At 41.0% G+C, this 22,883-nt stretch overlaps 1 protein-coding gene across 5 annotated transcripts; it reads right to left on the reverse strand.

Annotated features, from left to right (window-relative positions):
• Window positions 1-290: 290 nt before the first annotated feature.
• On the reverse strand, window positions 291-11,463 carry CEBPG (CCAAT enhancer binding protein gamma). 5 transcript variants are annotated; one of them, XM_082437595.1, is made up of 4 exons: window positions 9,987-10,219; window positions 9,198-9,385; window positions 4,032-4,140; window positions 291-3,820 (listed from the first exon to the last, which is right to left on the reverse strand). In XM_082437595.1, the coding sequence occupies exons 3-4, from the start codon at window positions 4,054-4,056 to the stop codon at window positions 3,282-3,284; spliced, it is 564 nt and encodes a 187-aa protein (XP_082293721.1). In that variant the 5' UTR covers window positions 4,057-4,140; window positions 9,198-9,385; window positions 9,987-10,219; the 3' UTR covers window positions 291-3,281. The 5 variants fall into 5 exon arrangements, 4 of the variants coding, with proteins under 4 accessions (XP_082293721.1, XP_082293723.1, XP_082293720.1 ...); XR_014256747.1 differs by having other exon boundaries at window positions 3,683-3,820; window positions 4,032-4,206; window positions 9,987-11,463; XM_082437597.1 differs by lacking the exon at window positions 4,032-4,140 and having other exon boundaries at window positions 9,987-10,222.
• Between the last annotated feature and the right edge of the window lie 11,420 nt (window positions 11,464-22,883).

Consider the following 22,883-nt stretch of genomic DNA (forward strand, 5'->3'; position numbering starts at 1 on the left):
TCTAAGCAGGATGCGAGTTATTGCTTCTTCTATTCTGGTATACATTTCTACATTAGACTAGGGGACAAAGAATATTACTGAAAGGCACTCTAAATTCAGAGAAAACTAGGTTCCTATCATTAAGGGAAGTCTAGACTTGGGACGACAGCGCCTCCGCCTGCCCCCACGCCCACCTCACCCCTGCCCTGGGCTGGGAACAGAAAGGCAGCAGGGCATCTGCCTGCTCCTCAGAGCTGGTTAACATTTGCACTACATTCTTGGTATCTAACATAAAGAAATCCACAATGAAATACAGTCATTATTCCAAAGTTTTTTTTTATTTCAAATTCATTGAAAGAAATAAAATTATATTTAAAAAAATAGAGTAATCTCACAAACTGAGGAAAGCCAGGAACAAAAAGAACAAGTACTTTTTCCTGAGAGGCAGATCTAACAGCTATAGGACGGACTTTCTTCCTTCCTAGCTTTTGTCAAACAAAATTTTTTCCTATTTCTAAGGCATCAAAAACACTCGAGTGTTTTAACTGGGTTGTTCAGGTACAAGGTTTCAAGCCCTCTAAGGGGGATTAAGAAACATCAAAAGCTGCTATGATTTCCTTTGTTGTAACACCAAACATTAAATTGTACATACTTCTACTTCTTTATGTAAATTTGAGAATTTCACACTCGTGACCTGAATTTCAAAGATCTGGTCATGTTTTATTAAAATTTTACTACTTCTTGGTAAGAACGTCCAAAGTATCTGAGCTCACATCCCAGTAACTAAAAGGGGCCGGACAGCAGGAAGAACTGTTGGATCGCACCACCTGCAGCCAAGACCTGTCAGAAAACACCCATCCCGGAAGACTCACATGCAGCTAGAAATTTATATTAAAGCCTAATTCCTAAACCACTAGACCTGCCAGCAAAGGCAGATCATATCCTAATGGTTCATATGTAACCTACAGGACAAAAGTTACAGAAGTCATATACAATTCCCAAACTTACCCATTCCCCGTACTTGGTTTCCCTCCATTTTATACTGATAAATCTATCCAACTAACAACTTTCATTCCCAAACACTTCAGTGAGATAGTCAAGACAACGGTTAACATTTCTGTTCTAAGCATGACTGCTGGTGCTAGTTTTGATTTGCATAGGTAAAAGGAAAGCTTGAATTTTTCCAAAAGGTACAATCTTATTTTCTTAGTTGAAATAATTGAGTACATACCTGATGATTTCCCTAAAGCTTCTTTTCCAAGATAGTTAAGTCAATTCATATAATTGGTAACAATAAATTCCATGGGGACAACCATTTCTGAAAGATATTGTTTAGTAAATAAGAGATTAAAAATGTCTGTAGCACCTCTTACAGGTGCTTAAAGATTCAAGTGACCTAACTGCATCTCCAATGAGGTGCTATTAAAGATTCAGTAGGATTCTGTGGGTATCTCCTAGTTAGTCATTTAAAACATCTATCAACCTACAAGTAGATCCATACTCCAACCACAGTAAACCGATGTTGGACCCTAATAGGAAGCCCTATCCTGTCTCCTGGATCTGTAGGGAGTTAACCGTCCTGGGACAGTCGCTCTCATGGAACAATACAGGGCTCTTGTCACATGCAGAAGGGACTCTTGGCCTTTAATAAGGGCTTTGCTGAGTTGCAGGGCACTGTGATGTCTTCTTCCGCCCAGAAGGGCACAGACAGCACTCTTCCACCAACCCAAGGGTGCAACTGGAGTTACATCCTGGTTACACTGTCTCAGGTCCTAGTATGAAACAACAATGTGGCCCAAAATGACCATGTTCAAATAAGATACCTGGTAACTTTTTAATCTGATGTGACTCAGTCTCTTGTCACCAGCCTAGGTCACCCAAAAACAAAAACCAAAAAAAGAGAAAAACACAAATTTGAGCTAGAATTGTTCTTAAAAAAAAAAAAGTCAACAAGGACAATCAAAACTACCAACATTTATATAAGCCAGACCCTAGAGATTTCCATCTTCAGTGACTGCCACTTTTTAGTCTTAACAAAAATGTCAATATCCTGAGTTTTATCAGTATTTTCTTGCTAAAATAATTTATGGGACATAAATGCATACAAATGAATAAAAAGTGGTACAAAAGTCTGGAAGAACAGCCCACTAACTAGAAAACGTCGCAAAAACAATATAAAACGATGTGTTTAAGTGAAATAAATTAAAGGTTAAACCTTACACTTTCAAGTTTTCTTAGACTATTATTTTGGGAAATGGCATGGAGTTGATGACGTATTTTTCTAATAATCAGTTGTTTAAGATCAAATACCAAGTGATCGTTCACAAGAAGTTTTTGCTTTTAAAAACCACGGCCCCACTGCAGTGTATTTGAACACAGGAGAAACTACCTGCTGAAATTAATATTCAAAATCCTAATCAGTAACCTGTGTGGCCATAAACTGTTAAGACGTTTTGTTTACTAACTTGGCTGTCCAAATGGTATGTTAAAAAAAAAATGCTTACTTTACTAGCATCTGCAGAAACTAAAATTTTGGTACATAAGTTTCTCTAAACCACTGAGTTGTTTTTTTAATTTTAACAAAATAATGCCAATGCAATAACCCAAAGGTATCCCAAATGCTTTGCTTTTACTTTTAAAAAACCTATTTGCTTACTAAATGCTATTTATATTTTTAAGCCAGTTGGCTGCATACTGCCTTTAAAATGCAATGGGGTTTCTTTACTTAACCTGACATCACTATTCAAAAACTTGTACTTGCTGGGGAAAACGGTACTAATTATGCTAAAACAAGGTTTATGCTATACATAAAATCACTCCAAATTATAAAGTGATTGGTTTCTATAGCTCTAAGCATTTTTAATACATAATTTAGAAAAAAGTCACACATAGATGAACAGAGATGGCATTCAACTTTCTTTCATCCAATTAACCATATCCATTAAAACCAAGACCCTTCTGCATGACTTGCCAGTTCCCCATTCCTTTTGTCAACCTAGAAAAGAAACATTTCTTGGGAAGTCAGAATTTATTAAGAACATCAAGCTCCAGGGCATTTTTTTCTTTTTACCATATACCTTTAAAAATGTTTTTTATCCCCACAAAAATCCTTATCATTTAAAACCAGATATTCAAATTATATGGCTAACATCTTTAGCTAATCAACTGTTCAGTGCTGATCCTAGAAAACAACCTTCAATGGATCTTTGAATAATGGAGATTCAGCCGCTGATACGAGTAGTGTAGGTAGTCACACCTTTAACGTTCAAGCCACAAGTTGTGACGTTTGAAAGGGGTGAGGTCTACTGTCCTGCATTATCAGAACTTGTCGTATTTTCAGTGCTACTGGGTTGCACATTATCTGCGAGGTTGTGTGCATGCTCAAGAAATAAATCTTTCAGTACACTTAATTCCTTAGTCAGCAATTTAATTTTTGCTTCCAACCGTTCATTCTCTTCCTTGAGCTGATTCACTCTCTGCAGCGTATCCTGCGCTTTCTGCTTGCTTTTCAACCGGCTCTTTTTCACCGCCATGTTGTTCCTCTCTCTGCGCTGACGATACTCGTCACTGTTGCGATCCATGGGCAAACTCTTTTTGCTCTGCTTGCTTGGAGGCAAAGCTTTGCCTCCGCCCCCAGGGCCGGCGGGCACCAGCTGAGGAACCTGCTGTAAGCCGCTGGCATGAGCCTGAGTATGAATGACACTTATTCCATTCACGCCCGGGGTACTGTTCTGCTGTGATACCTTGCTCATTTGGGCACGCTCCCTTGTCAACACAGAACAAGTAGAAATGAGGACAAGGTGATCAATGGTTTGATCTGCCAAGAAATCTTCACATGTACCTAGTTAAAAAATAAATTGCATTAAATATTTGAAATGACAAGATCAAGTAAGATTAAACTTGCATGTACCTAATAGCAGGCCAGTATTAATTGATTATGCTGAGAAAAGTCTATGACAACTGCCAACTGCTCCAATGTTTCAGAAGTCTAAGTCATGTAATTTAGAGAGGTAAGTTAATACAGACGCACCACACGGCCAAATTCAACCCACCTGAACCCCTGAGGGTACTGCCCATCTGTGCTTGTTATCAAAAATGGGAGGAAAAACAAAAGAATACCACTAATTAGGTAGCACATATGAAGCAATAGCACTTGGCAATCTGCAAGAGAGAAATGTGAGATGTTTGGTTTAAACACAATGAGTTCAATTATGATAGGAGAGACACCTGCAATAAAAGAGGGAAAAGTTTCAATTGTTGGCTCAAGTCAAAATAGAAGCCTGGAGCAGAGCGCCCAGCCCAGTCTCCAGAGCTCATCAGGACGCACTGCACTACGATCTCTGCATGGTACTTACTCTAATAAGCAGAGACTGAGTCATCAAGGACTTGACTTTTCTCCCGGAGCGTAAGAATCTTTACAGGATATTTTGAAAAGGTGTTTTTTGCTTGTTTTTATTTCTTTTAATGACCTCAAATGAGAGTAGTTTACAGAGATTTTTTTAAGTTAGTTTCTTGGATCACAGATTGAGGAGCTCTGAGATACCCAATTTGCTTCCCCATCCCATCATGCTTCTAACAGTATTTTTTTAATTCTCGACATAATTAGTAAACACATCTAAACACAGTCAGCCTAAAACCACAAGGAAAGAAACAAAAGCCCTGATGATGCATCCAAGGAGGTGCAAGCACTGGGACTCAGGCTGGACCAAGAGCCAGAGCAGCTGCAGCGCCTGCACCCACTTGACACTGCTCAAGGCGCGCAGAGGAAACGCCAATTCTGAAATATTACGGCAGTGCTGCCCGTAGAAATGAAGTCACAGTTTCAGAACTAGTCATATTTGCATTACTATGAATTCAACCAGTTCGCTACAACTACCTCAAGATGTGTCAAAAGCAGACTATCCTATCATCATGAGGCCACTTCAAGACAAACGGACTAAAGCTGAGTGAACCGTGCCCACCAAGAAGTCACAGCACTCTTGGAAACTGAGAAAGCAGTGTTAGGAACCATAAAACTATCCTGTTCTCTTTTCACAAAACTGCTAAAACTGCATCAGTGGGAAAAAACCTGCAGCCAGAATTATGAACTGCCTCAAATGAGTACACCTTACAGTTCTTAAGAAAAGCTCAGTTAGTAAACACCAGCAGCTTCACCCAAACCTTTAGCCAGGCATGTCTGTATAAACACCATTTACTGGTCTGCTTTTTAAAAATCTTTGCTTTTAAAAAGGCCATATATCATTACTTTCCATTGTTTTTCAAGCCACACAGGCAGCCCTGAGCTAGCCGGTCATCTGTTCTCACTTCAGTGCTAAGGAAACACCAAAAGCTTCCTTCCAAACCATGATGGATATCTACTCCAAGTCTATCTTCAGTAATGGATATTTCACGTTTCCCTTGATAATTTATCATGTTGCCTATTTTTTCTTCCAGTTAAAAAGTGGCAGTTCAGTATAATTTGAGCTACACTTACCACTAATAGTGTTAAAGGCCATCTATACCATTGCTTATCTATTTGGTATGAAGTGAAAAGTGTTTACTCAATTTTTATGAACTTGTTTGATTTAACATGTCTCCTGGGACCGTCTCAACAATCATGATTATGTTCATCTTATTTATCTTTTTTATTTTTTATATGTCAATTAGGTTTTTAGTCTTTAAAGCTACTCTCTAATAAACTCAGAGATAACAATGATCCAAAGAAGTATAAACCAGGAACCAAGTCAGTTCTTGTCTTGGCTCTGCCTTCCCCCATTTCACTCTGGACATACCCCTTCCCTCTGTGAGCCTCGATTTCCCCATCTGCAAATGAGGAACGTAAAGTGGTAAAATGCCTTCTGACTTTGACAATATACCACGAACTTCAGTCACCAAAAACTCTTATTACAGCCTCCAAATTTAGTGATGTTCATGCCCATTTTTGTTCTCAAAGATACCGGAACAGGGAAGAGCTCTTTTACCTCAGTCTGACTCAAGGTACTAGGCTGAACACAGTAGGTAAGGTTTTGAAAATGAGTCCTTTGGCTTGTAAAACAAAGAGTAATCATCAAACTGGTAAAAATGTTAAGAAAAGGCAACTTGGAGATAATAAAAAGAACTCCAATTCTTTTTGTTTTTTAAGTTCTCCAACCGAAGACAAGCCAAGAAAGTAGCTCTTAAAGTGAAGAGCTATCCACTAAGGAAAGGGGGTCAAAGAGCTAAGTGGTCTAAGACTTAACTCCAAACATATTATCAATTTTGTTTTTTACACTGAGCAAAACAGCTGCCTCTACAAGTGACATATTTTACAGTTTACACAGTTATCTGTGCTTTTGTTTCTTCCACAAACATTTATTGAGCACCTACAATGCACAAAAAGAAAATAAGTTTATTTCAAATCTGGATATTCAACCCTAAGTGAAAGTCTGGCTCCTATGTGGACAAATACTATTCCAAAGTTCAGTCTCCAGGAAGCAGAGTGGCACCTTGTTTCCTTGCTGTGAATCATTCAAGCAGGAAGCAGGAGAAAACCTGAAAAGCAGTGGTTCTCAAAGTGTGGTCCCTGAACCGGCAGCAGCAGCATCACCTTGCTAGAAATGCAAGTTCTCGGGCTGCCCCAGACCTGGGAATCAGGAGCTGTAGGAACAGGCCTGGGCGATCTTGTTTTAACAGGCCCTCAAGTGATTCTGATGACACTGAAGTTTGACAGCCACTGTTACAAATCAACCATGGACCTTAAGAAAGATGGACTGAGTGGGTAACATTTTTTAAATTCAAGTTCCTTAATTCAAGTAATGTTCATTCAAATCAGTGACACAGTGACAACTCAAAACGTTAGAATGAGTAAAACAAAATCAAAATTTTCTCAAGTTTCACTTGGGAAAATAAACCTCTCAAGGATTTTCCTAACCCTCTTGTCATTTTCTTCACATGTGTACAACCAGATATTCCTCCCCTGCCCCACCAAATAAATTTTTTTTTTTTTTTTGATTTTTGCATTTACATGTTTTTTTTTTTTTAACATCTTTATTGAAGTATAATTGCCTTACAACGGTGTGTTAGCTTCTGCTTTATAACAAAGTGAATCAGTTATACATATACAATATGTTCCCATTTCTCTTCCCTCTTGCATCTCCCTGCCTCCCACCCTCCCCCACCAAATAAATTTTTAACTCCAATTTCCTCAACGAAGGTCTACACTCCAAAATATTCTGATGTTTGTCCCTTATTCCAAATCTGTTCAAATCACTGGTATCTGACAATTCTACCCACCCCCACCCCCCCAAAACACCGCACCTCTAGTATCCGTCTCCATCCCAATGCCACAGAGTTACCTCAGGCTGACATCATCTCTCAGGGGCACAGCCTCCTCTGCTTTAGCAGTGTTCCCTCCAACCACTGTCTCCAAAGCAATCTAACACTCAAACCTGAGTGTGTCACGCCGGCTCACTGAAAAGTCTTCTGTGGCTCCAGCATACAGATCAATCCAAGGTGTTAACCCTCTCTCCAGCCCCTACTCCCTTTCACATCACACCTCAATACTGAACCACTATCCGTCCCCTAAATGGTCTGCACGTTCTCTTTTCTTTGTGCTTCTGTCCAATTTGTTCCCCCAGTTTCTTGGTCAATGCCAGCTCGATAGTGTGCCTCCCTGTAGACTAAGCTAGAGACAGGACTCTGTCTTTATCACCATATGCCCAGCATCTAGCAGTGGTGCTCAAGAAATATTTGTTGAATACAGCCTCAAAAGGCTAAGAGAAAACATTTAGTTTTACAAATGTCTTACATAAAAATGAGATTCTCTAGCATTAAAATCTCTTATAACAACCATAATTAAATCAAGACTGTTACTAAGATATTATGGTCTTACCACCTAAAGTTCTTGGTCTTTCTTAACGGTATACAGGAAAATAAAAACATTTGCTACTTCTAGCCCCCAGCCTATACAGTGAACATCATTCTTGTCTGGTCTTTGCTTCATATCAGTTGAGACCCTTTATTTTCCACTTTGCCCAGTTATGTTTTCCATAACCTCAAGTTCTTAGACATATGTTGCCAGGGTCTGACAACTCTGTACTACAAGTGAAGTGAAGGTAAGCAAAGTTAACAAACACCAAAATGAGCAGGATTTCTATTTATTTGCCACTGCTGGGTTCATGACCCAAAGCAGGGGTCCATGAAGGAGGGTACATCCCTTCAGGGAGTACACAAGTGGTCCACTGGAGTATGAGAAGAAAATGCATGTTCTTTTGTTTTTTCATGTCATCTTTTTACTCTACTTTTAGTGCCATTAACAACACACACAAACTAATACACACACATTGTTTATAAATATACATCTATTAGGGAGTCATGCTCAATTCTTTTTTCTCTTCTTTTTTTTCCTTTTTTAACTGATAGGTCTGGAAAGCCAAAAAGACAGGCGACCAATGTACCTACCAGTATAAGAGCCCATGGAAGCACCCCCTCCCAAGAATACACAATAAACCTGGAGTTGTGGCTACCTGCGTTTACCATTTCTGTGATCAGGTGAGGCAATCTTAGGCCATAAGACCAAATTCAGCCCCGTGAGGTCCTATTTATCTTTACCTAGGACTCACGAGGTGCTGTTTAAATCCCAAGGGATGAAACCACCTGTCCAAGATCAGACAACCTTGCTGACAGTCATGATGTGACCCTGAGAATTTAGAAGATATTCTGGGAGAAAAAAAATTAAGTTTTGCTTCCACCTATGTTTTTCAGGGAGGTATTAAAATGACTGAATCTGCCAAGTGTGCCCACCAGAAGCAGGACTCGAACTGAAAAATTCTTCAGCTCACTAGCATCCTGTAATTATTTAGGCTTGTTTACACTAAGTTTTTCCAAAACAGTGAATCAACTTTAATAGCTTATCCCAAATACTACTCAAGTAGTAACAGCTGACCAGATTTTAACTTTTAACTGTCAAGGGCTTGTAGATGCAGAACTTCTTAGTAAAGCAAACCTTTATACTATTTTATTTCAAAAGTTTCTTTGAGCGTCCCACAGCCTATCTGAATTAAAGGACAATCTCTTCCAATAAGAATTCAACTGAGTGAGTGTACACTGGGAGAGAGAACTACCAATTTTTGTGTAACCCACCAAGGTTAAAACCATTATGAAACGGACACATTTTAAGACGCCAGATGACAGCACAAACTTCAGACCAGAGGAAAGCCCAGCAATTAAACCTTCTGAAGAATAAAAACACACGAGCTTACTTGGAACAACAGATTCTCCTTCCCCTCAAACATGCATTTCCATCCTCTCCATCTAGACACCTCTCCTGGCAATTTTCCTTACTGTGTTCCCTCCAAGCATGCTAACGAAGCACTTCATTTTTTGCCCTTCTCTGTTCTAGTCAACTCGTGGCTGCTGCACGTTCATCCAACCTGTGTTCAACAGTCACCTGAAGGATATTCAAAGTACAGCTCCATAAGGAAGCACAATATTATTTGTGTAAAGTCACATATTTAAAAATCGACCGCCTTCCCTACTTCTCGACTAACTTCTAAAAAGGATTCTCGATTACCCGACACCGAGCAGTTTCGCAGGCGCAGGAAATACCCCAGGTGGCACTGAAGTAAGATACCGTCCACCTTCTGCTATTCTGGGAACACCCTTTATCCCCAGGGGCCAATACGAGCCTGGCTAGTCACACTGCACGTTGCATAAACAGAGGGCCGGGTTCTGGAGGGGGCACAGCCCGGCTCGCATCCCGTCCCGGGCCGGCAGCAGGGGCGCTGGGGCAGCCCGGGGGTCTGCGGGTGGCGCCGCGGCGCTGGGCCGGGGCCAAGGATGAGATCAGCGGCCCCGCCGGGTGTTGCCGGCAGGTTGCATCAGACGCCGCACGGGGCCGCCGCCCGCGCCGCGGGCCGCGCGGGGCCTTCCCGGCAAGCCGGCCGCCCAGGGCCGGGCCGGGTCTCCTCGGGCCGGGGCCGCGCCCACGCGAGCGGCCGGCGGCGCCGCGGCCTCCTCCTTCTCCCTCAGCCCGCCCGCGGCCTCCTTACCTGCGCCTCCAGCCCGCCCGCCCCCAAGCGGCCTCCACTCCCAGCGGCCCCGCACGGCGCGGCCCGACCCAGGCCTCCCGGCCCGCGAGTCGGCGAGGAGGAGCGACGGTTAACGAACCGGCAGCCTCCGCCCGTTCCGCAGCCGCCGCCAGCGCCACCGGGTTCCCCTCCTCGCCGCGGCCGCGCGCGCGGCCGCGACCGCCGCCGCCATAACCAATGGGAGCGCCGGCTTGCGGGGGACGCGCCCTCCCTCCGCGACGGACAGCGCCTCCAGCCAATCGCGGGCGGCCTGGCCGCGGGAGGCGGGCACGTGGCGGAGGCGTAGCCCACTGCGCGGTGGGGCGGGCAGGGGCGGTGGGAGCGACCGAGCGGGGTTCCCGGACTAGCGCGCGGGGCGGCACCCCTGCGGTATGCGACCCGCTGCGAGAAAGGTTCTGTGAAAGTTGGAGGCATTGGAGAACCGTAGCCTTGTGAAGGCAACACCTGTCTTTGGAAAACACAATTTGCTGAGGTGATGTTTTGAACCATCGATTTCTGTTTTGGTTTCACCACGTCCTCGGGGAGCCCCGCCTCGGAGTCGCTCCCGGGGACATTTTCCCGGAACGGCCCACCAGACTCGCCTCCCGGGACGCGGGGTGCCCGACGGTCGCCTCACCGCCGACGGCCCGCGCCCCTCGGAGGGAGCCTGGAGAGAAGTCCTGGACCTCACGACACTGAAGGCAGCTGCAAACTTGTTGAAAGACGAAGGGTGCAAAATTTTCCCAACGTAGGATTAGTGTTGATGGCACTGGTGCAGACTGTGGTTAAGGGGAAATGAATTTCCACGATCAATTCCTTTGTGCTGTCCTCCAGGTGAACAGATTGAGAGACGTGAACTCAAAAAAATGGATGGCAAACCAGCCTTATTTATCTAAGACGATTCGCAGGAGGATCTGAAAGCGTATTACAACCGGGAAGCAGCGCGCTGGGTGGAGGCAGACAGGTTTGATTGCTTCCTTTTTAGCATTCTTATCGTCTAAAAACTGGAGTCTTTGAAAGAGGAAACGTTTCTTCATCACCCAGGCCATGGCACCACCTCTCCGCATAAGACGGTTTCGAGGAATCAGTAAAGAGGTGATAAAACATTTGCGAAAAAAATAAAGATATAAAAATTAAGAGGGCTGCAACTAAAAGTGAACACTGATAACCACAGAAGCAGACTTGGTAGAATGACACAGTATCAAAACCAGTACGTTTGGGCTTCCCTGGTGGTGCAGTGGTTGAGAATCTGCCTGCCAATGCAGGGACACGGGTTCGAGCCCTGGTCTGGGAAGATCCCGCATGCCGCGGAGCAACTGGGCCCGTGAGCCACAACTACTGAGCCTGCGCGTCTGGAGCCTATGCTCCGCAACAAGAGAGGCCGTGATAGTGAGAGGCCCCCGCACCGGGATGAAGAGTGGCCCCCGCTTGCTGCAACTAGAGAAAGCCCTCGCACAGAAACGAAACGCAACACAGCCAAAAATAAATTAATTAATTAATTTAAAAAAAAAAAACAACCAGTACGTTTCTTTCACTTTGGCCCGTAGTGTTCTGAGTTGAAATTTCTTTGATCAAGATTTTAGCACTATTAAAACTGGATTCGATTTTGTGGCTCACAAAATTATAATTTTACCCTCACCATGTCCTAATCACTTTAAAAATTGTATAGAAAAAAACCCCCCAAAAAACCGTGTAGATATGTTCATTTATCCCCTGGTTTGCTAACCACTCTGCCAAGCTGCTCCAGCATTCTCTGTGTCTGTCTGGGCAGGCCTTCTTCCACATTCAGCGGATTAGTCAATGCCAAGGAGACTAGAGTATTTATTTCGTCTTCAGCTGGTAGCTGGTAATTCTGTCTTCTCAGTTTACAAATATTTATTTGGTGCCAACTATGTGCGAAGCTGTGGGGAGTCAGCAACAAACAACACAAGCAGTCCCTGTCCACATGGAGCTTACACTTAGAGGCAGGGAGACAGACATTCAGTAACAATTTTCTAATTACCATTTTCACAGCTCTTACAAGAAGGAAGTACAAGGTGCTGGGAGAAATTATAAGAAGGGAGTCAAACCTGGTCTGTGGGTTCCGGAAACACTGTAAGATGAGCAAGATTTGCCTAGGTGGCGCAGATGAAGCCGATGTGCCTTCAAGTCAAAGGGACTGTCTTATCTAAAGGTCTTGAGATGGGAGAAACACCTTTCTTTGGCTGAAGCACAGTGCCCCGGAGGAGACTGATGAGATGGACAGGGCCTTGTGGCCTGAGAAGGGTTCTGATTCTTACCCTAAGAGAGATGGGAATCCTCTGAAAGACTTGCTCTCACCATAAGGAAATGAGGAGAGCCTGGTGGAGCTGTCTCTAGTTTGAGGAGATCCACCATGTTGTTTCTTGCAAGTCACAGGGACCCAAGCCACTATAATCAAAGAAAATTTTCCTGCATGGATCTCTGCCTCACTGATACCTGATACGTAGTCTGCAAATCCAAAGAATTTGTAAAGAAGTAGTACATTAAAATCCCCTCCAAAGGACTTGAGAAGTAGGATCTCCTGCTAATTGAATAGGCTAGTTACCTGAGAGCTACTACAGTTAACTACTTAGTTACCTAACAGGTATGGACTCTAGTGTCAGGCTGTTCTGTTCACAGCTTCACCTCTTACTGGTGTGTGACCTCGGGCAAATTACTTAACCTCTCTTGTCATCTGCAAATGGGGAGAACAGTGTCTATCCAATAGAATTGTTGTGAGGATTAAGGAGTTGATAAAAGTTAGGGCCCTAGAACACTGCCTTACTGATACATGGTAGGAGCTCAAAAGTATTAGCTGTTATTACCATGATGCTCATACATGAATTATAAACAAATTATATCCATAGAATTGTAATAGACTAAAATACACTTCAAAACAAAGTCGTGCTGTGCTTAATATTGCTTTGATGATTCAGGCACTGAAATATTCACAGTATTGAAGGTGATGTTGACTCGTTAGGGTATCTCAAAAGGCGTTTTATAGAATAATTCCCTTAGTTACCACATCTTATCATTTCACTTCTTTCTGCAGAGTGGAGAAAAAGTTTAGTAATTTGAAATCTCTTACTGTTTGAAAGCCAGATCAATAGATGTTTACTATGCATACTTAAGTATTTATCTTAAATGTGTCTTAAGTACTTAGGATAATACTTAAGTATCATAAATGTGTATTTGGAAAATTTCTGAAAAATTAATATACCAAATTTACCACCTTTGACAGATCTGGACTAAAGCTATATAGCATTTTGAGAGTTGAGATAATGTCTGTCACAGGTTTGAGTCTCAGTAAATATGTTTTCTGGTATATTAGCAATAACAGGGCAGTGATTGGCCATATCATTCTGCATTGGTTAGGGCTGTTTGTTTTTTTTTATAGTCCACTGGCTAATTTGCTGGTACAAGCTGGCCTATTTATCTGTAGTCTCTTTTTTTTTTAAAGGGAATGCTATTTATTTATTTATTTTTGGCTGTGTTGGGTCTTCGTTTCTGTGCGAGGGCTTTCTTTAGTTGCGGCGAGCAGGGGCCACTCTTCATCCCGGTGCGCGGGCCTCTCACTATCGCGGCCTCTCACTATCGCGGCCTCTCTTGTTGCAGAGCACAGGCTCCAGACGCGCAGGCTCAGTAGTTGTGGCTCACGGGCCTAGTTGCTCCGCGGCATGTGGGATCTTCCCAGACCAGGGCTCGAACCCGTGTCCCCTGCATTGGCAGGCAGATTCTCAACCACTGCGCCACCAGGGAAGCCCCAGGGCTGTTTTGATAGGAAGTAACTGAAAACCATCCCCGAGTAGGCTTAGCATAAAGAAGGATTTGGTCAAAGATTTTAGGGCATTATTCTTTCTTCACACGGCCACTAACAGCCTCAATGTTCAAAGCTTTGGTCACTAAAGAAAGGCCCACTCACCTTTTAAGTTCCTGTTACAAAAGTTCTAGGCAAGGACTCTGGGGTTGGTCCAGCTGGATCAAGTGCTCTTCCCTGGAATGATCAAATGGCCAGGACCAGGTCACGATGTACTAACATGGCAGCTATGGATGGGATGGCAGAGGCACTTTCCAGAGGAAAAGGGAGTGCTGAGCAGACGAATCCATCAATATCCGCTTCAAACACCAGCTCACACCGTGGTCACTCTGACGGAGCCTTAATCACTCTGGTTGTCTGATCTGTTCTTTCCTGTATCATATGATTCTCCATCCTTGAGGGCAAAATTTAAACCTCCAATTTTACCTTTGGAAGCACTATTTGGAATCATAACAGCTAAGATGCTAAACGGTTGTCTTAGGACATCCCCAAATTTCATAAGCAGGTCCTATGCGTGAAAGAGAAAATTCTGACATAGTTTAAACTTGAACGGGTGGCAAATAGGGTGAATGTCCATTATAAAGCACTTTTCCACGTGTCGGATTTCATTATTTTGTGAGTTAAGACATGTCACCTGTACATTTAAGGGTAGTACATGTCATCTGTGCACACAAGGATCGGTGTGTACTGTGGTGTGTAGCTTGTGAGCACATGAAGCTAGGTACAGACTGTCTGCACACATGAGGAGAGCTGCATGCATCTGTGCTCATAAGAGTGGCATGACATCTGTACATATCAGGAGAGGTAATCCATATCATGTTGTGGGCCTAGGAGGGTCTTATTCTTATATCATCACCCCACTGAATAAGCAATGATTACCTGTTACATATTGATTGTAATGCAAGTTATTCCAGTGCCTATGAAGCACAAAACTGAAGATAAACAGAGGGTCTTTTGGTTTGTTTATTTGTGACATATGTGATACCAGTCTCCATCATAGTGGTGTGATGGGTTTTGGAGACAGAACAAGGTGATGCTGGCTAGCATTTACCTAGCTAAACCTCTGTTCCCCATCTGTAGAGAGGGTTAACAGTAAATTCCTCATAGAATTGTTATGAGGATCAAGTAAACTGACATGAAAAGAAGCTAACATAGTGCCTGGCACATAGCAGGCACAAAATAATCTGTCCATCCAAAAAGAATTTGCTACCTAGGACCCTGTTCTTGGTTTCTAATAATATTCTCCAGTAATAGCAACTGGGCTCCTTGGAGAAATGGCTGATTCTAGGATTGACGCAGGAAATACACAAGATGAACCTGGAGCATCTTGCAATGCCAGAAAGTAACGAAGCACTCAAAAAGCAAAACAATGAGGGTATGTGTCTTAGCTCAGGCTGCCGTAACAAAGCATCATAGACTGGGTAGCTTAAACAACAGAGATTTCTTTCTCACAGTTCTGGAGGCTGGCAAGTCCAAGATCAAAGTGCCAACGAGGTAGATTTTATTCCAAGGCCTCTTGTCTTGGTATGTAGGCAGCCACCGTCTCACTGTGTGCTCACGTGATCTTTGTGTGGATGCTGGGAGAGAGAGAAACATGCTCTCCAGTGTCTCTTCTTATAAAGACACTAATCCCATTATGAGAGGGTCCTCATGAACTCATCTAACCCTAATTACTGCCCAAATGCCCATCTCTAAATACCAACATGTTTGGGATCAGGGGTTCAACATATGAATGTGGCAGGGGAAGGGTAAGACACAAACATTCAGTCCAAAATGGCATGTCAAAGGGGCATAGGAAGCAAATGGAAGAGCCCCTAATGCCCAAGGAGTCCTAATACCAATTTGAGTGGAAAACAACTAATGTAGTACTGAATTATAACCCAGAGTATAAAAGAAATACCCAAGAGTCCATGTTGATGTAAATAAATAAATGTTGGAGAAGAGATGAGTCTCCCATGCAGAAGAATTCCAAATAATTTATGTAGATGCTCTGCCCTCAGATGGGGGAGAATAATTCTTCACTCCTTATGTATGGGCTGCACATAGTGACTTCCTTCTGAAGAGCAGAGCATGAAAGGGAAAAATAAAGAGAAACTTTATAGTGGAGAAACCTGACAAACACTACCTCAGCCAGGTGATCAAGGTCAACATCAATTAGACATAAGCCATGTTGCTATAATGAGATGAAAATGGCACTTGACCTCCCAAGAACTCATGGTAGTCTAACTATGAGAAAAACACCATACAAATTCCAACAGAAGGGCATTCTACAAAGTATTATCTGACCAGTACACCTCAAAACTGTCAAGGTCATCAAAAACAAGGAAAGTCAGAGGAAGTCTGGAGAATCCTAAGGGGACATGACAACCAAATGTAATGTGGTATCCTGGGTGGGATCCTAGAACAGTAAAAGGACATTGGGTAAAAACTAAGGAAATACAAATAAAGCATGGACTTTATTTGATATTGTATCAAATTTATCAGTCCCCCTTCTAGAGTCCCCTCAGCCTTGGCCAGCACGTCTCCTACTCTAAGAAACTTACCTGTTGGGGTAAACTTCACCCTTCATTTCCATGTCCTTTTAAGGCTTTAGCCGCTGCTCTTGTCCATTTACCATCAAGACTGGCAGGGGATCAGTCACACAAAGGAAACACTGGGCAAATAAATCAGAAACTAATGATACTGGTTACCTATGAGGGGTGGATGGGACGGAGATAGAAAGAATGGGAGAGTGGGAAGCGGGTAGGAGGGATGAGGGAGCGAGTGATACCTCTGTGAGTATACCTTTTTGTATATCTCTGACTCTGAGAACTGTGGTGAGGTTTCACAAACCCCAGAAACAAATAGTTAACACCAAGCAGGATGTGGGAGGAACCCAAAATGAAATATCGTACAAACAGTAACCAATAACCTAACTGTACTACAAATGAACAACACAACCACACTGTGGCGAAGGGACTTCCTTGGTGGTCCAGTGGTTAAGACTCCACGCTCCCAATGCAGGGGGCCCAGGTTTGATCCCCGGTAAGAGAACTAGATCCCACGTGCATACTTCAGCTAAGATCCCGCATGCCGCAACTAAAGAGCCCACACGCGGCAACGAAGATCCTGTGTGCGGCAACAAAGACCGGCACAGCCAAATATATAAATTAATATTAAAAAAAAAGAAAGAAAGAAAGAAAGGAACTAACCTGAGTAGCTTCAGAACACAGTATTTTGATTGGATAGGCGAAATACAAAAAGAACTGTACACCGATGATATGCACTAGTTACTAAGTTTTTCAAAGGGGTATTGGTTAGCAATTCCGAAACTATTTTACATATATGTTAGGACTGATGAATTAAGTAAATACATTTGGATAATGAGAGCAGGTTTCTCACTTTGGAGAAAGGAGTTACAAATAAAAAAAGAGCAAGACTAGAATGAACCCTGTGGTGTTGGACTGGAATCAGAGGCTATCAGAATGAATTCACGATTTGTAGTATATTCATAGATTGATAGATATAGAAATAAATACAGATGTGTGTGTAGGTGTGTGTGTGTGAGAATATATATGTTCTCTCTATGTGTTCTCTAGGTTTGTCCACTGAGAGGACCTAAAAGCAATGACACCCCAGTAGCAATGATCCTACCTAGAGACCAAATCATGGTTTCTAAATATCTTTCTTTGATGAGAGGAACTAGGGCTCATTGGAGAAGTGGTTGATTCCAGAGTTGGGCAGGGAAAAGACAAGAAGAATCTGGCATACCTTGTGGTGACAGGAAGTAAAGAAATGCTCAAAAAAAAAAAAATGGTGGGAGTATATCAAAGAACATATGTGTTAATTTGAAGAAGCTCCCAATGACCAAATCTGGTACAATTTGAATAACAAAATAAATAATAATAATAGATTATAGTTCACAGAATAAAATAAATATCTATCACTTTATACTGATATAAATAATTAAACAAATAAATGGCAGAGAAGAAACAGCTCTTCCTTACAGCAAATCCCAATTAATAAATGTAGAAAGAATGGCTGAAACAGCAAGTCACCATTAGATAAGCACAGCAGTATAATTGTTGCAGGCACGAATCATCAATAAATGTTAAAACCAATGGGTGAAAGTATAATAAGAAACAAAATATCTATATATTCTCAAAGTATCTTCTCACAAGATACTTACTAATTACAATGGGAAAAATAACTTCCAGAAACCTGGAAGATACTACCAGAAACCTGGAAGATTACCGCCAAGTAATCAAAGTTAACATCAGCAGGACTAAGACATATTGACATCATGAGCCCCTGTTATGAGGCACTGAGAAAGGCATTCCTGTGAAAATGCATAAATAACCTCAATCCAATCATGAGAAAATTTCAGACAGATGCAGATTGAAGGACTTTCTATGAAACAACTGACCAGTACTCTTCAAAAATGTCAAGGTCGTGAAAGACAAAGAAAAGCCGAGAAATTATCCCAGGTTGGAGGAGACTAAGGAGACATGACAACCAAAGGCAACACGGGATGCTGCATTGGATTCTGGACCAGCAAAAGGACATTAGTGGGATAACTGGAGAAAATCTGATTGAGCCTATAGATTTGGTAATGATATGTATTGTGTCAATGTTAATTTCCTAATTTTGACCAGTGTTCTATGGTCAGACCAGTATTTTTGCTGGGGTGTTGGGAGTGGAAGCAGCCATTGTGTAAAGAGACAGGCACCCCTCCCTCACCCCGCTGAACCACCCACTGTGTTCTAGGCAGATACTAATGGTTATCATGGCCAGAGAGGAGCCAAAGGCCAGCAGGAGGTAAGGCTCCCCAAGTACACAGGACAGTAAGAAAAATTTCCCTGATTAGCACTCAAGCCCTGCCCCAAGGCTATCACAGAGGTTAGCAAGTTGCTCCCCTACAGGATAGAAACCTGCCACACGGAGGTTACATAAAATTGACTTCCAAATCAAAAAAGACAAAGAAAACAATTCATAGAGTTGAGCACGTAAATACTTGAAACTTTTGGATATAAAAATACACCATAAATAAAATTAGTAACAAATGAGAAACTGGAGAAATATTTGGAACATATAATAAATTTCCTTATCATACAAGTAACTCTTAAAAATCAATAATCAATATACAGGAATATTACTCAGCCATAAAAAGGAACGAAATTGGGTCATTTGTAGAGACATGGACGGACCGAGAGAATGTCATTCAGAGTGAAGTAAGTCAGAAAGAAAAAAACAAATATCGTATATTAACGCATATATGTGGAATCTAGAAAAATGGTACAGATGAACCAGTTTGCAAGGCAGAAACAGAGACACAGATGTAGAGAACTAACGTATGGACACCAAGGGGGAGAGCGGGGAGGCAGGGTGGTGGTGGCGGGATGAATTGGGAGATTGGGATGGACATATATACACTAATATGTATAAAATAGATAACTAATAAGAACCTGCTGTATAAAAGATAAATAAAATAAAATTCAAAAAAATCAATAATCAGAAGATGAACACCACAATATAAAAAAGGGCAAGGGACATGGACAAGCATTTCACAAAGAAACACTAATGGACTGAGACTTGAAAAATAAATTACCTTATTATGATCAAACAAGTGCAATTAAATCAACAAGATACCAAATTTTGTCTTTGATTATAAATCACCAAAAAGAATGTTAATAAATGATGTTAGCGAGAAGGTAAGGAAATTGGCACTTCACATATAGTCAGTGGGAAAGTAGTTTGGTAAAACCTTTCTGGAAGGTCACTTGGCAATTTGCAATAAAAACCCTAGAACTGTGTGATGTACCCTTTGACACGGCCATTCCAATTCAGTCATTTATTCTAAGAAGATCATCATACATGCATGCAAAAATACAAGGAAGTATATTACATCATGTTTACAATAGCAGAGGAAGAGAGAGAATTCATCTAAATGTCCATTCGGATGAGCCCCAACCAGTGGTGACCCATTTCTCAAAATCAACAAGAAGGAATGAAGGTGATGTTTGGAAGAAAAGATATGCCTAACATAGGTAATTGCCTTAAAGTAACAGGATTATATCTAGGACTATTATTGGATTTTTTTTGGTCACCTTTCTTTCTTTTGTCTTCTTATCCCTTGAGGAACTAAATGCCTATTTGCATGGATTGCACTGTAATTTGACCATTAGGGCAGAGAACTCTATCCATCCCACCTGATCTCAGGTGTTGATTAAAAATGTAATCCTCTGGGCTGTCTGGTATTTGAACAAAACCAAGATTAATGACCTGTGTTCTTTCTTTCAAAAAGATATACACACAGCTTTGGAATATATATATAAAATATATATTCTAAATGAATGTTCATTCATTAATATATTCATGACTCTCAAGATTTTTATACTTCTAAGTTTAAAAATTGACTTACAAAGATCAGTTTTATTAGATTCATTCTTCTGTATAAATTAGACTGATACCAAATCTTACATAAGTGTTTCTTATTTTTAATGAGGATTTACAGTGAAATACATACTAAAATGTATACATTTTAATGATGAGTTTTTTATTAGAAAAAGTGTGCATAACTTTATAGCAGTAACAAAAGCTTATATTTAATAAAGCTCTTTTTATTTCTATAAAGCATATATTTGCATATATTATCTAGAATTTGAATGTTGTAGGTTCAGAAACTTGTGAAAAAACAGAATTATAAATACTGTAGAAAATCATAAAAAAATCACTGATGTATGGAGGCAACACAAACGTCCATCAGTGGATGAATGGACAAACAAAAAGTGGTATATACATACAATGGAATACTAGACAGCCTCAAAATGGAAGGAAATACTCTAACATGTTACATGCATGAAACTTTTTTTAATTAAAAAATCTTTTTCTATTTTTATACAATTTTTAAAGGTTACGTTCCATTTACAGTTACTACAAAATATTGGCTATATCCTCTGTGTTGTACAGTACATCCTTGAGCCTATCTTACATCCAAAAGTTTGTACCTCCTATTCTCCCACCCCTACATTGCCCCTCCCACCTCCCCACTGGTAACCACTAGTTTGTTCTCTATATCTATGAGTCTGCTTCTGTTTTGTTATATTCACTAGTTTTTTATATTTTTTAGATTCCACATAAATGATATCATGCAGTATTTGTCTTTCTCTGTCTGACTTATTTCACTTACCATAATGCCCTCCAAGTCCATCCATGTTGCTGCAAATGGCAAAACTTCCTTTTTTTAATGGCTGAGTAGAATTCCATTGTATATATATATATATATACCACAGCTTCTTTATCCATTCATCTGTCGATGGACACTTAGGGTGATTCCATGTCCTGGCTATTGTAAATAGAGCTGCAATGAACATTGTGGTATATGACTCTTTTTGAATTATGGTTTTCTCAGTGTATATGCCCAGTAGTGGGATTGCTGGGTCATATGGTAATTCTATTTTTCGTTTTTTAAGGAACCTCCATACTCTTCTCCATAGTGGCTGTAACAATTTACATTCCCACCAACACTGCAAGAGGGTTCCCTTTTCTCCACACCCTCTCCAGCATTTATTGTTTGTAGATTTTTTGAGGATGGCCATTCTGACTGGTGTGAGGTGATAACCTCATTGTAGTTTTGATTTGCATTTCTCTAATGATTAGTGATGTTGAGCATCCTTTCATGTGTTTGTTGACAATCTGTATATCTTCTCTGGAGAAATGTCTATTTAGTTCTTCTGCCCATTTTTGGATTGGGTTGTTTGTTTTTTTGATATTGAGCTGCATGAGCTGCTTGTAAATTTTGGAGATTAATCGTTTGTCAGTTGCTTCGTTTGCAAATATTTTCTCCCATTCTGAGGGTTGTCTTTTCGTCTTGTTTATGGTTTCCTTTGCTGTGCAAAAGCTTTTAAGTTTCATTAGATCCCATTTCTTTATTTTTATTTTTATTTCCATTTCTCTAGGAGGTGGGTCAAAAAGGATTTTGCTGTGATTTATATCATAGAGTGTTCTGCCTATGTTTTCCTCTAAGAGTTTGATAGTCTCTGGCCTTACATTTAAGTCTTTAATCCATTTTGAGTTTATTTTTGTGTATGGTATTAGGGAGCGTTCTAATTTCATTCTTTTACATGTAGCTGTCCAGTTTTCCCAGCACCACTTATTGAAGAGGCTGTCTTTTCTCCATTGTGTATTCTTGCCTCCTTTATCAAAAATAAGGTGACCATATGTGTCTGGGTTTATCTCTGGGCTTTCTATCCGGTTCCATTGATCTATTTTTCTGTTTTTGTGCCAGTACCATACTGTCTTGATTACTGTAGCTTTGTAGTATAGTCTGAAGTCAGGGAACCTGATTCCTCCAGCTCCGTTTTTCATTCTCAAGATTGCTTTGGCTATTCAGGATCTTTTGTGTTTCCATACAAATTGTGAAATTTTTTGTTCTAGTTTTGTGGAAAATGCCACTGGTAGTTTGACAGGGATTGCACTGAATCTGTAGATTGCTTTGGGTAGTATAGTCATTTTCACAATGTTGATTCTTCCAATCTAAGAACATGATATATCTCTCCATCTGTTTGTATCATCTTTAATTTCTTTCATCAGTGTCTTATAGATTTCTGCATACAGGTCTTTTGTCTCCTTAGGTAGGTTTATTCCTAGGTATTTTATTCTTTTTGTTGCAATGGTAAATGGGAGTGTTTCCTTAATTTCTCTTTCAGATTTTTCATCATTAGTGTATAGGAATGCAAGAGATTCCTGTGCATTAATTTTGTGTCCTGCTACTTTACCAAATTCATTGATTACCTCTAGTAGTTTTCTGGTAGCGTCTTTAGGATTCACTATGTATAGTATCATGTCATCTGCAAATAGTGACAGCTTTACTTCTTCTTTTCCAATTTGGATTCCTTTTATTTCTTTTCTTCTCTGATTGCTGTGGCTAAAACTTCCAAAACTAAGTTGAATAATAGTGGTGAGAGTGGGCAACCCTGTCTTGCTCCTGATCTCAGTGGAAATGGTTTCAGTTTTTCACCATTGAGAACGAAGTTGGCTGTGGGCTTGTCATATATGGCCTTTATTATGTTGAGGTAAGTTCC

The sequence above is a fragment of the Balaenoptera physalus genome (assembly GCF_965194825.1).
Source record: "Balaenoptera physalus genome assembly, chromosome: 19".
Taxonomy (NCBI): Eukaryota; Metazoa; Chordata; class Mammalia; order Artiodactyla; family Balaenopteridae; genus Balaenoptera; species Balaenoptera physalus.